Genomic DNA, 13,952 nt, shown 5'->3' with positions numbered 1-13,952 from the left:
GGGGGTGGTGTTTTTAAGGCCCATACACAGCACAGTTAAGCATGGCTTTGGGGCACCATGGATGCTCGAGTGTCCCTGGAGAGGGACCTGGGAGGTGCTGAGGCTGGAGGGGAGAGTGGGTTCTGATTACTCGGGTGTTTCGGTCGCTGAGGCAGAGCTGGCCTGGAGCGTGCCCCTTAGAGAGAGAGAGACCTCTTGGTGTGACATTCTCAGCCCCTAGCTGCATCAGCCAAGCCTGTGTTGTGGAACAGGTTTCAGGAGGTGATGGGCAAGCGGCCTGGCCACCAGGGGCAGTGGAGTTCAGGGGCGGGCCTTCCAGGTTCGCCCTTCCGCTTGGCCTTCCTCTCTCCTTGCTACAAATCATGACATTCATTGAACATCTACTAAACACCAGGCTCTAAGCTTAATGTACACAGTCCACCCAGTATTCCTTGAGGTGTGTCCTTTCTCTGTGTCTTGTAGATGAGACTGAGGCTCAGAGAAGTTAAATTGTATCCCGAAGGTCACACAGCGAGTAAACTTGATGGGCTTGACCTTTGTACTGTGCTCTCACTGTCTTCTTCAATGGGGGGTTGGATGGTACGATTGCCAGCAAGTCTCTTAGTCCCCGACTCTTGGGTCTCACCTCTTAGCCCCAGCAACTGGGATTAGACCAGCTCAGGGTTCATCTGTATTGCCCCTTCCACTCCAAGGAATTTCAGGGTAACTGGAGAAGCAGGTCTAATGTGGTCATCAGTCTGAGCAGCACAAAGCTCTGAGGCTGGCGTGCTCAGTGGCTCCTTTGGGCTCTCCAGGGGTGTGTTGAGATGAGAGTCGGGCCAACTCCGCCCATCACTCCTGGCAATTTACAGTGTTGCCTTCATCCTTAGACTGTTATGTATCTTCCTCTAATTGATGGACACAGAGAAGGGGAGAAGAGAGCTCACTTTTATTGAGCACCCCATGTGTGACAATGCTGAGTTAGCAATTACAGTATCTAACATTCGAGTTACCTACTGTGTGCTGGGCTTTTACTTGCTACCTACCTGTGTACGTGCTGTCTGTGTTAACAGCTCTGTGAAGTGGGTGGTGGGTTCATCCCTGGGGATGGGGAGGATCCCAAGCTCAGGAGAGGTTCAGAGACTTGTCCAACATCACGGAGCTGGTGTGTGTGGGGGCCAGGATTCGGGCCCTGCTGACTGGCTCTGACTCTGAGCCGGGACCCTTTTATGATGAGTTGTTACAGCATTTTAAGAAATACTGCTGCTGTCGGTCCCTCCCCTGCGGCACCACTAGGAAGTCCTTTAGGATGTTCCTCTGGTTCATTAGTCACCATCAATTCTGGGGCCTCCCCCAGGTTGGGGTTCGCTGCTGGGAGTGTGGACCTGATGTCAGCACTGCCTTGAGCTGGCCTCCACCCTTAGGAACAAAGTGCCTCAGGCTCGAGTGAGTCCCATGGGCCAGAAATTGCCACCAGGTCTGAGTCTACTCAGGGCCAGACCTCCAGGGATCAAAACGGAAGCCTGTGTCCAGAAGCCTTTTGGCGGGCTTGTAATTTGCTAGGGAAGACCTGGGCATGTCTATCACAATTGCTCCTAGAAAGTTAGTGACTCTGTGCGGGTCGCGCTCTCTCTGGCCTTGCTCCTCCGTGTGGAAGGGGGGAAGAACCCCTTCTCCAGCAGGGTCATTCTAGGGTTTGGAGCAGCTGCTACGAAGTGGCCTGAGAGGCACCCACGGGGGGCAGGCTCGTGGGACAGATGCTGCCTCCTTTCCAGGAATGTGGCCATGACCCTTGAACCCGCTCGCGGCCTCGGGCCCATGCCTTCCACTTCTAGGGACCTATGTAAATGCAGGAGATTATTTTTATCCGAGATGTTAAAAAAAAAAATGAGTTGTTTTTAAAAAACCTAAATGTCTTAACAGGGGGATAGTTAAGTAATTATGTGATATCATGTGATGAAATATTTTAGTCTTAAAAATTATGAAGGTTGAAACATTGTCACCATAATAATGACTAGTGTTTGTTAATAGCCAATGTTTAACTCCTAAGTATTAGAGTTAGGCAGTATCATTCCTGCTCTACGGAGTCTTCTCGTATCAGCTGGTAGAAAAGCAGAGGAGTCGCAGGGATACCTAACCCCTCCCCTCTCTGTCCAGGACCCTGACGCCTGGTGTGACCTGAGTAAATTTGACCTCCCTGAGGAGCCGTCCGCAGAGGGCAGTGTCAACAGCAGCCCAGTGCAGCCACAGCCTTCAGAGCAGCAGCAGGCGCCGCCGCCCCAGCAGCCGGCCGCCCCGGGGCCCAGCGTGACCGAGTACCGCCTGGACGGCCCCACCATCTCGGACCTGAGCCGGGGCAGCCGGGGCGAGCTCATCCCCATTTCCCCCAGCACCGAAGTGAGGGGCTTGGGCGTCGGCACGCCGCCCTCGGTGCTCAAGCGGCAGAAGAAGAGGCGTGTCACGCTGTCCCCCGTCACGGAGAGCAGCTCCAACCTGTCCTTCCTGGACTCCTGCAACAGCCTCACGCCCAAGAGCACACCCGTCAAGACCCTGCCCTTCTCGCCGTCCCAGGTGTGTGCGCCCCGTCCCGACTCCTCGCCGGGCTCCGGTCTCCCAGCCCAGGGCCTGGCAGGCAGGCGCGTGCCGTTCGACAAGTACTCGCGGTTCATCTGCTGTGGAAGAGGCCTGGGGGCAGAGTGGTGAGCAGAAACAGGCCCGGCCCTGCCCTCACGAGGCATACACTCTGGCAGGAAGACCAGTTAATAAAAAAGACCCAAATACGTATGATAAATGGAATGAAGGAGAAGGCTTATTATGGTGCTGCTAGTGCGTCGAGTCTCGGGGGAGGGCGTCATCCAGGAGGGCTTCCTTGAGGAGGAGGCATTGCTTGACCTGGGGAGAGTGGGTGATAACTGGGCAAAGAAGGGAAGGTCCAGACTCAGTATTTGTTAAAAAGGGTCCATTTATTAAGCACCTATTTCATACCAGATTTGCCAGCCGTGGGGAGCAAAGGCGAAGAAGACAGCCCTGCCCTTGAAGAGGACAGCTAGGGTTGGGGACAGGCTGGAAATGATGGGGACGCAGTGACCTGCTGGTAGCAATGACTACATCGTTGAGAGTATTGTGTTCTGAGAACTGTTCAGGAGGGGCCCTGTCTTTCCTGGAGGTCGGGGAGGCCCTCGGGCCTTCTGGTGGGAGTCGTGGTGTCTGGGGGTGCGGGGGGGGGGGTGGCGGTTGTTGATCAAGTGACTGGAACAAAGGCGCAGAGATGGAGGGCAGGGGGAGTGGCTTGAAGTCCAGAGCTAGTGGTGGGGGGGGGAGGATGGGGCCAGCCCAAGGCCTCGGTGTAACTGTGAGGGGTGTGCACTGCCCTGGGGGCTGGGCGGGGGGTTGGTAGGGCACTGGGAGAGTGGGAGAGGAGGGACTGGGGGGGGTGGGTGAGAGGCAGGTCTTTAGAACAGAGTGGGTGCAGGTTTGGGTTTCGTCGAGTAAGATTTCTCCCATGAAGACGAGAGAGTATGAGGCCCAGACATACATGTCGGAGGCTACACCATCATCTGCTGTAGAGGGACTGAGGCCAGGCCCATGATTTGGGGGTGCTAGTGGTTTTTCCAAGAGAACTTTACTTGGGCTGCCATAAGAAAGTTCCCCACACTGTGGCTTAACAGATTTAGTTTCTCACAGTTCTGGAGCTCTCACAGGTCTAGAAGTCCAAGGGTCATCCTTTTTGTCTAAGGAAACCAGTCTTACTGATTAGGCCCACTCATGTGACCTTTTTTTTTTTTTTTTTTTTTTAACTTTAATCATCTCTTCAAAGGCCTTATCTCAAAATACAGTCCCCATCACGTGATTTCAGTTTAGGAATTTTTAGAGGACACAGTTTAGCCCAGACATGACAGGCCCCAAGTGAGGACTGCTGCTGGCTGGCCACAGAGCCCTGAGCTGCCCAAACATCAGACTAGGATGATGGGGTGCAGTGGCCGCCTTGCTCTGGGGACCCCACAAAGGGTAATGGACCTGAGAGCTGCCGATGGCCCTGAGTGACCAAGGGCATCTGCAGGACAGAGCTGGGGAGAAGGTGGTGCTTCTGATCTGGGTTTGAGTCCTACCTCTGATTCGTCATAAGAATCTAAATCCCTCTAAGCCTTGGCTTTCTTATCTAAAGGGATTGTAATAGATTGTGCCTCTCAGAGGTCTGCACCGGGGGTGGGGTGCAGGTAAGGAGATGCTTTCTAAATGTCAACATCGGCTGCCATCATGTCCCATGTCCATCACAGGTCATTTAAAAACCTCTCCTACACGCTTAACATTCTCTCTCCAATGGTATCAGCAGCAGCACATGGGGTGTTAGGGTTAGCGGGAGGCGAGGGGAAGGGGACCTCCCACCAGCCTGGCAAAAGCAGAGGTTGGGGTGATGACAAGCCTAGGGGTCTACGCTAACCCGCTCACCTGTCCCGGCCTTTGCGCTGTGGTTCCTGACCTCTGAGAGGGGGTGCTGATCAGCAGGGCAAGAGGACCCGTGTTGGAGCAGCCATGGGTAGGGGGCCGTCTTGAGGTTCTCACCTGACTACAGCACAGGTCACCACTTTGTCTTTTTTTTTTTTTTGTCTTCCCTGGTAGTTTTTAAACTTCTGGAACAAACAGGACACACTGGAGCTGGAGAGCCCCTCGCTGACGTCCACGCCGGTGTGCAGCCAGAAGGTGGTGGTCACCACGCCGCTGCACCGAGATAAGACGCCCCTGCATCAGAAGCACACCGCGTGAGTGCTGGCCCTGCCCCGCCCCCGGCGGGGGCCAGCCTGGAGGGGCCAGGGCCACCCCCGGGAAAGCACCCGACACTCTGTTTCAAGAAAGCAGCCTCCTCTGGCCCCCACGCCTCTTCCTGTTTTTTGTTTGTCAGTGCAGTCTGGGGCATTATCATTGCCTAACTCATTTTTTATTTTCCGATGTGCTCGCTTTCGGATCTCCAGAGTGGAGCGAGTCCCAATCGCCGTGAAACACTCGATCTCTCCATGTTTTACAAGTGTCCGGCGCACTGGGTTCGAGTAGCCTTGCGTGAGGGATGAACCTGTGCCCAGTTCCCTGGGTCTCTCTGGTGTTCGGTCAGGACCGAGGGCTGCGTCCTTGCCTCCCGAGCTTACCGAGTGCTTCACCTTCCGAGGCCCGTACAGGTTGCTTCCCTGTTGGCTTCTGTGTTTGGGCTTGCGCAGTAGTTTCCTCCCTCGTGTCACTGTGACTGAATTCCAGGTAGAGAGAGTTTGCCTAACCACGCTTCTTCTCACATTTGCTGCAGGAGAAGTGTTGCGATTAATCATTTCGCGAGTAAGTTAACGGGATTCAGGTATCAGTTCAGGAATTTTAGCCCTCGACAGTTGGCCTAAAATTTAACATAGGCACGTTTCGTATTAGGAAACGTTTCAGCCATTATTTCTTTAGATTTTTTTTGGGGGGGGCCCTCCGACCCCAGTCCTTTTCAGGGACTCCACTTGAAGTCCCACAGCTCGCTCATGTTACGTTTAGTTCTTTTTGTTCCTTTTCCCCCGCCCCCGTTTCATTTCGGATAGTTTCTGTTGCTGTGTCTTCATGTGTACCAACCGTTTCGTCTGCTGTGTCTAACCTTCCAGGGGTCCCAGCCAGGGCAGTTTCCATCTCAGGCATTGTGTGTCCATCTCTGGGAGCTCAGCCGGATCGTTGTAAATATGCTCCTTGTCGCTGCTTTTCAAACATTAGGAAATACAACTCAGGGAGCCGCGCGAACGCCCTCGCCTGCGGGTTTTGGCGTGTGCATTGGTTCTGGGTCTCTTTCGGTCGGCAGCATTTTCTTCTCGTTCTGGGTCTTGCTTGGCTTGTTATTTCTGCTGCTTTGTATACTTGGCGACATCTTGACTGGGTACCAGATGTGAAGTCTTCTTTGTTGCATGCCCCGTATTTATGTGTTCCTCGCTCCCTGTTTTAGAGCTTTTTCTGAGACACGGTTCAGTTATTCAAGATCCTTTGGGGTCTTTTAGGGTTTCGAGGTGGGGCCAGAGCAGCGGTTAGTTCGGGATCTCGTGCCTTCTGTCCCGCCGCCTCGTAAACGAGGAGGGTTTCCAGTCTGGCTGGTGGCAGCAGCCTGTGTGAGTGTCGCGATGTTTTCTCTGATCTTCCCAGATGCTTCTTCCCTGGTCCCAGGTGGTCCCCTTGCCTCTGTGCACAGATCAGTGCCCTGCTGACTGCTGGGATGCTCTGCAGAGTTCATCTCAGGACATGCACCTGCACCCCCTCCCCGGGCCATGCCCCAAGTCTCTCGGTGCACTTGGCTTACCTCACTTGCCTCGCGGCTCTCAGGGGTCACTGTCCAGTGTCTTGAACCACAGGAACTGGATATAGAGATCTGGAGGGAGAATAGTTGTGACCACAAGGTTTTCCTGTTTTCTGATAGCGTTTATGATGTGGAGAATTCCAACACCTATCCAGCTTTGCAGGAAATCTTTTTTCTCCCTGGACCTTTGTGAGGTTTTTTTGTCGTTGTTGCTGTTTTGTCTTGTTTTGTTTTTAGTTATTCCTGAAATTTGCCAGGTTATATGCAGGTGTGCTATCTCTGTTAACTAACTCCCCCCTCCGCCACCCTGATTTTTATTTCAAAGTCCAGACTAAACTTTGAGCTGAGCAAATGTGCTGTTATTTTGCATTCTTGCTTCTCTGACATCTGCCCCCTTTTCCACCTGGCTTAGGAATTTCTTGGACACAGGCTCACTGGTCTCTGTCTCTTTTCATCTTCATATTCCTGTTTGTCATCTTAAGCTGTTTCCTTTGACCTCCGCGAGAACATCATCATATTGTCTTCTCGTTCACCACTTGGTTTTCTGCAGTTTCCCATCTGCCGAGTCCTCCGGCTTCCAGAATCGCATGTTTTTCATCATCTCCCTGGCATCCTGTATGTCCTCTTCCCAAGTCTGCCTCCCTTAGTTTTCTAACACGCACGTGTTCTCAGTTCTTGCTGACACCGTGACTTAGAGAGGTTCTAGAGTTTTCTCACGCTTGTCGCAAAGACTCCGTGTCCCACAGAGATGTCGGACCCCATAGTTCAGCCCGTCCCTTTGAACCGTGGTTCGGACTGCTGCGTTTGACCGGCGCTGATCTGTCTTTGCTTATCTTTACAGAGGGGTCCCCCGTGTGTCCCGGGTGTGGGGGATAACAAGGATATGGGAGCAGATAGTGTGCGTCTCTGTCTAAGCGCTTGGTCCTGAGAAGGGAAGAAAGGACTGGTTTATATCTGGTCTCGCTCCTCGTGGAATGACTGGCAGGCCAAGGGGAGTGCCGGGAGCCGCAGCCCAGGTAGCTGTGCCCAGGAGTGGCCTTCTGCACCTGAGTGCTGACCACCCGGGGTGTTTCTGACATCCTCAGACCACCCCAGGAAAGCTTTGGGAGTCAGCTCTGGTGGTGCCTGCCCCCCGTTGACTAAAGTCACGCAGGCCTTGTGCCAGTGGAGTTTGGCACCTGTTGTCAGAGCCGACGTTTGCCCACAGCCAGGTGGCCGGGCCCGACCCACAGCCCCGGTGCCGGGGGTTTGAGGTGCTCCTTTCCCTTCCCCAGCCTCACAGGCAGAAACGGTGGGGCCACATCCGGTTAGTATTGCTGCTTGTGGACCAGACCCTCCCTAGGTTTCTTTCTGCTAAAGCTTTTCCCTCCATGGTTCTGTCCCCACCGTGACCATTTTGAGGAGACTTGGGAAGAGGGTAAGTTGAGCGCGAGCATTGGCCTCACCGTCTCACACCTGCTGTCTGCCCCTGCCCCTCCTTAATGCCATGGCTGCCACTCTGTCTCGGGGGGAGGTGGAGGGAGGGGCACCATCCTCCTGGATTCCCGCCTTACTCCCCCTCGCGGGCCACAGGCCTTCCTCGTTTCACGGAAAGTCCTCGCAGGCGGACGACCGGCAGCATTCCCGGCCGTTCTCTCCAGGACCCCCTTAGACTCTTTCCTGTTCTTTCCCGTTTCCACAGACGGCCCCTTCCTCTCAGTCCCCGGTGCAGACCCTCGTGGGCGGGGAAGACCTGCGCCAGGGGCCCCTTTCCTGCTGCTGAGGCCAGAGGTCCAGGCAGCAGGAAGGTGGGGGGGGGGCATCTGGAGTCTCAACTCCCCTTCCACAGGGAAGAAACCCCGTCACTGAGCCTCCTTCCCTGGCAGGTTCGTGACCCCAGATCAGAAGTACTCCATGGACAACACTCCCCACACACCGACCCCGTTCAAAAACGCGCTGGAGAAGTACGGACCACTAAAGCCCCTGGTACGTGGCGGGGTGGGCGGGCGGGCTTGCGGACTGGGGTCTTCCTCCAGCCACCGAGCCTTCTCCCTTAGGGATCTCCGCAGATTCTCCCAGCAGCCCCGAGAAGCTGCAGGTATCCTAATTTTATAAATGGGGAAGCCGAGGCCAAGTTACTAGTCAGTTCATCAGGCAGTTCGGGGGCGCCTGCAGCGCGCTGGCAGGCACAGGCTTGTGCGGGGGACACGGTGGTGCCCTAAATAGCTGACTAGTCCCAGCGCATCATGAGCGCTGGAAAGACACGGGCAGGTGTTGGCACGGAGAAGGACTTGCTCAGATGCTGTGGCTAAGCTGGGGGGAAGTCGCTCGTTGCTCCTCGAACTCTGAAGCCTTTTGCCTCGCTGCTGGCTCTTCACAAGCGTGGGAGAACCGCGCGTCGGTGGGCGTGCGGTGGCCGGCGGGAAAGCACCCCGCCCAGCAGCGTGGGAACCGCCCTCCTCCCCCGCCCCTCCCGGCTGATGAGATGGTGGTGCTGTTCCACGAGGGCTGGCACCTTGGGCTTTCGGAGGCAGACACAGGTAGTTCAGAAACCAGTCGAAGGTCGGTGGCGGAGAAGCGCTGGACCTGTGGACAAAGACTGCAGTGTGGTCCCCTCACTCCTCTCCTCTCGCGTCGTGTGGGGTCCTCGTGTGAGAGGCCGGCAGCGGGGCTCTGGTCTCCCCCTTCCTGCGGTGGAGCTGATTTGAGATAAACGGGCCCAGGCCAGGTGCTAGCGGGCACTGCCCTGCCCCGTCCCAGGGGCAGTGGGCTCCGATGTCTGCACGCTCTCCAGGCAGGTGTGACGGGGCAAATGTCACGCAAAGCTGACCTCGGCAGCTGTCATGAAGGCACACCGGGGCTTTCAGAGTCACTTCCGGTCGTCATGGTACCTGATGCCTTCTGCTGCCCTCCTTCCTTTGGCCTTTGTTGTTTGCGGCCAGAGAGGTCCCCGGGAGCACCCAGGCCCGAGAAAGGGACGTGGAACCGCGCGTCCCTGTTAGTGTGGAAGGAAGAGCTGAAGGAGTTCGGGCTTCGAGCATGTCCAGCTTTTAACTCCTCAGCAGTGTAGCCTTAGGCCAGGTTCGCTCTCGCAGCCTCCTTTTCTTCCCTGTGGAGGGTGGTGGCTGTGGCATGGGTTGTGAGGCTCGCTGGGGTGATGTCGGGGGTGCTCCTGGCCCACGGTGGCCCTGGCAGCCCTCGGCACATTGAGGTCAGGGTCTGCTTGTCCGAGGTGGGACAGGTAATAGTTGTGAATAATGGACGTGAGGCCAGTGTCTTTGCGCTCCGTCCTGCACTGCCTGCCGCAGCCAGGGTGCGGCTAGCTCCGCCCTGTTTTCTATCTCCTGGGAGCCTCACCTGACCCGCCCTGCCCCCAGCCCCAGACCCCGCACCTGGAGGAGGACTTGAAGGAGGTGCTGCGCTCTGAAGCCGGCATCGAGCTCATCATTGAGGATGAAGTGAGGCCTGAGAAGCAGAAGAGGAAGACTGGGGTGAGTGGCCAGGGTGGGCGGGCGCCTTGCCGCCAGCCTGGGTGGTGTGGGCAGGGGCCGTGGGGAGCTGGGGAGTGGATCTGGGCACAGCTGGTACAAGTCAGGCCCGGGGGGAGTTGAGCTGCGGCCCCAGCCCTTGTTCCCCAAGAGTGGTCACTCATGAAACCAGCTTCAGTGAGGCCCTGGTGCACGCTGCCCCTTCCGCCCCCTGCTTTGAACTATCCCTTAGCTCTTTGGCACTGTGTTTGGGCCCTTCTGAAGTGGGCTTGGGCTGGGTGAGGTGGATAGGGCAGTGACGAAGACCCAGACATGGTCACTCTCTCTAGAGTTCAGTGGGCAGACACACTAGTGGCTCAGTACACGTGGCAATAAGGGAGCAGAAAGGGACACAGGATTCCAAGTGAAATCCTTCAGATGGAGCCGGCCGGGGGGCCTGGGCCGCATGAGCCAGGCGGGGGGAAGTCAGTGCAGATGAGGTAGGGAGCTGGCAGGGACGGGGCAGGGACATCTGGGCAGTGGGGGAGGGGCTGGCCTGGTACAGCCCCTGCCCCGTGTGCCTTTCCCTGTGTAGTTTCTCCATAGCTGGAGGACTCCATGTCCCCTTCTTTGTTCTCCATGTTTTCCTGGATTCCTGGGTGGCAGGCGAGAGTTTTGGGGGGTGGGTGGGTGGGCGGGCAGTCAGGCTGGGAGGGACCCACTGAGGCCCCCCCGGCTGTGTAGGTAGAGAACGTGACCTCAGGCCTTCCCGGGCCTCTCCCGTGTTGAGTGGTGGTTCTGAGTCGTGGCAGCATCTGTTTGGGACACAGGGCTGGGTTGGGGTCGGGGCGTCCCTGGTGTTGGATCCATCCTCTGACCTGCATAGGGGAGGCCCAGGGGTGGGGCTGTCCCAGGTGCTGGTGGAGGCCCTGTGTCCTGTGGGGTTTATGGCTCCACGTTACTGCCTGCAGGTGGGGTTTTAAGGGATTGGAAGGGTTCTTTGCTGGGCCTGTTCAGAGGGTTTTGTGACAGACTCGCTGGCTGTGCTTGGTCTGTCCGGGGTTGAGCAGCGGGTCTCTGGGTGGAGGTTGGTGTTTCTGCCCTGGCTTCCGGTTGCAGTATCTGGCTGGACGGTGTACCCTGGGCACAGAGTCTGCGACGGGGCCACTGGCTCCTGGGCCCCCGGCCTCACCGCTCACATCCTCGCCAGCCAGGCCTGGCTCAGAGGCGCCCTGCAGTGGGCCCGGCTCTGCCAGTGCCGAGGCCCCATGGGCGGCCCGCGCCCGCCCTAACCGCCCCCTTCCTCCCCTCCCGCAGCTGCGGCGGAGCCCCATCAAGAAAGTCCGCAAGTCCCTGGCTCTTGACGTGGTGGACGAGGACGGGAAGCTGATGATGTCCACGCTCCCCAAGGCTCTGTCCGTGGTAAGGGGTCTGGGAGAGGCCGTCCCCAGCCCAGAACTGCAAAGGCTCTTCTCCCCCAGGGAGGAGGGTGGACTATCCCTGGGCCTCTGCCCTTGGGACTCTAGCTGCCTGGAGGACCTGCAGGTGGAGCAGTCTGGTGGTTCTCAGACTGGGCTCCCCGGTTCCTGGCTCAGCAGGGGGAGGCCGATCGGGAGTGTGGAGCTGGGAGCCTGTCCTGGCTTCCATCAGAGAAGCGCTGCTCCTGGCTTCTCAGAAAGTTTTATTTGGCAACAGTTGTATTTACTAGAACACATCTGAAAGCCGTGGATCTGGGTCCCTGGCACTTCCCCTTGCACCTGGTCATGGGGATAACCCCAGAGAGGGTCAAGTCACAGCAGGTGGCTCGGGCACGTCAGCCCCGGGACGGGTGCCGTTCAGCTTCCGGGCCGACCTCAGGAAGGCAGCTGTTGCCTGCACAGAGACTAGGTCCCCGGAGACCGTGCGGCAGTGTTGATCCCTCGCAGCTGGCGCTGGGGCGAGCCTGTTATGGCCTGGTGCTCAGTGGACCTCAGCGAGCGGTGTGGTGGAGGTCGTGAGAGGAAAAGGTTGCCTGCCCAGGTCTTGCAAGTACGACTGTTGCTCCCACAGTCCCTTGCCAAGAAACCTCACTCTAGTCAGCAACCCCCACCAGGCTGGGGCTTAGTGCCCTCCAGCCAGACCTGTAGCTGGCATTGCATGGGGCACGCAAAATAATTAACCAAAAAGAAAAACATTATAGCAAGCGGTTAAGAGCACAGGATTTGGGTGGGGGGAGGGGGACCTGGGTAGAGTGCTGACGTCAGCACCTGCTCTCTGAGCTCTCAGGGCTCCGAGGTTCAGCGTCCTGCCTATAATCAGAGCTCTGGCCCAGGAGCTAGCGGTCAGGAGGTAGAGGTCAAGCTGAATAGGGAGACTGGACAGGCCTGGGGCGCTTTGCACAGCTCCAGCTCTGCTCATGGTCATTCCTGGTCTCAGGAAAAAACAGCATCTTCGTCTCCCCCTAAGGCTGTCGGGGAGGGAGCCGGCTTCATGCGAAAGGACCCAGCATTTAGTAGGTGCCGGGCTCTGAAACAGGCCCTTCACAGATATTTTCTTACTTCATCTTTAATCTTACTTCCTCTTCCGCCTGGAAGAGGAAACTAAAGCTTAGAGAAGGTAACGTGCTGCCCAAGATCTCAACAGCCAGGAGGAGCTGGTGCTGTGGGGACGTGACTAGGATTTTTCCTTCCCATTAAGCTTGAGTCTCGACTTGTTTTGGTTTCAGCAGACGCATGTCCCATCCAGCTCCTCCAGCCTCACCCTGCCAGGCAGCAAAGAGGACAACAGCCTGCTCAACGAGGGCTTCCTGCAGGCCAAGCCCGAGAAGGCGGCGATGGCCCCGAAGGCCCGAAGCCACTTTCCAGCGCCTGCCCCGGTGAGTGCTGGCTGCGAGTGTGGCGTCACTTGGAGACTCACCTCAGGGCCCCTGCACAGGCTGAGTGCCTGGTCACCTTCGGTTTCTGATCTCAGCCCCGATGCCACTCCCTCAGGGAATGCACTGGAGACCCCCCCCCCCTTCCACACCAGGCCCCGCTCTATGGTGGCGTGGTCCCACGGGCGTAATCAAGTCACTGTCTCTGTATCTGGTTGCTTGGCGCACGCCAGTCCTGGCTGCTCACGTGTCGGTGTGTGCGTGGGGTGAGCCCCTCGCCGCTCCTCCCCACCAGCCTGCGTGGCTGCAGCCCTTCGTTACTCATGTGGAGGCTGGTGCCGCGTGAGGGGCACGGCCACATCTCCTGGTCCAGCCTCCTTGCTTTACTTCCGAGGAATCCCAGAGGCGGCGGCTTCTAGAGGGAGGGTCGTAGAACTGCCCCCCAACCTTCCCGCCAGGGTTCGCTGGGAGCACGCCGCCCTTGCCTGAATTGCAACCCTCTTGCCTCCTCCCAGATGACCAGTGCTTGGAAGACAGTGGCCTGCGGGGGGACCAGGGACCAGCTCTTCATGCAGGAGAAAGCCCGGCAGCTCCTGGGCCGCTTGAAGCCCAGCCACACGTCTCGGACCCTCATCTTATCCTGAGGGGCTTGGCGGTCACGAGCACATTCTCATGTTTACAGGGGGTTGGGGGACCGAGGCTGGTCTGTGCATTTGAGAATCACACTCAGGTGACCGCCTGCAGGGAGCCCTCTGCCGCCAGCCCTCCCCAGGTTGCTCAGGGGGAGACGGCAGGGCCACCACTGTCCTGTCTCTGCAGCTGCGGCTGCAGCAGTTCCTGGTGCTAACAGAACAAAGTCTCAACCTCGGGCCTGCCCGGTCCTCTTTCCAGGGCCTCAGGGAGCCCCACGAGCGGGTCAGGCCTGGCCTCATCTCAGATTTCGGCTTGGGACAGGGCCTGTGGCCAGTGCGCTTCTTCCTCACCCTTTGGCATATTTTCTTGGAATAAAACTGCCTTTCTCCTTGTGCTGCTCTGGACTCCGCCTTCCTCCCGGGCCTTGCTTATGGTTTCCTGGTGACTGTTCTTGGGGCCCCAAGGGATGTGAGGACTTGGGCCCTCATCCTGAGTGCATCCTTGTCTGACCAGCCCAGGCCTGGGGCTCTGAACCATTCCTTCCCCACTACCCGCCTCCCCAGGGGCCAAGTGTGCTGGAGGCAGCTTTGTTTTCTATCCGGTGGGTGCCTCAAAGCTGTGAGGCCCTTGGCTGTTGGGTGGGGGTGGGTGAATGGTATATTGGGCCTCGCTTGGCCAACCTGCTGTGGATGGTTGTCCTGGCCTGTGATGAGCCCAGCCCCCATGTCAGTCTGGTAAACAA

The 13,952-nt window shown here is 57.5% G+C and overlaps 1 protein-coding gene across 5 annotated transcripts in view; it reads left to right on the top strand.

Annotated features, from left to right (window-relative positions):
- MYBL2 (MYB proto-oncogene like 2) overlaps positions 1-13,614 on the top strand; it is a 28,993-nt gene extending 15,379 nt beyond the window's left edge. For 4 of the 5 annotated variants that reach the window (XM_016152436.2, XM_016152433.2, XM_016152437.2 and 1 more), the window contains 7 exons: positions 2,137-2,550; positions 4,600-4,739; positions 8,146-8,245; positions 9,637-9,750; positions 11,044-11,148; positions 12,431-12,580; positions 13,093-13,614. In XM_016152436.2, the coding sequence (XP_016007922.2) occupies positions 2,137-2,550; positions 4,600-4,739; positions 8,146-8,245; positions 9,637-9,750; positions 11,044-11,148; positions 12,431-12,580; positions 13,093-13,221 (1,152 nt within the window). In that variant the 3' untranslated portion in view covers positions 13,222-13,614. The remainder of the gene's footprint in view (positions 1-2,136; positions 2,551-4,599; positions 4,740-8,145; positions 8,246-9,636; positions 9,751-11,043; positions 11,149-12,430; positions 12,581-13,092) is intronic. The other variant, XM_016152434.2, reaches the window with a different exon arrangement.
- The last annotated feature ends 338 nt before the right edge of the window (positions 13,615-13,952 follow it).

The sequence above is a fragment of the Rousettus aegyptiacus genome, unplaced genomic scaffold, assembly GCF_014176215.1.
Source record: "Rousettus aegyptiacus isolate mRouAeg1 unplaced genomic scaffold, mRouAeg1.p scaffold_m13_p_12, whole genome shotgun sequence".
In the NCBI taxonomy this organism is placed as follows: Eukaryota; Metazoa; Chordata; class Mammalia; order Chiroptera; family Pteropodidae; genus Rousettus; species Rousettus aegyptiacus.
The sequence above is the reverse complement of the archived record's forward strand: the minus strand, read 5'-3'. Positions and strand labels throughout refer to the sequence as shown.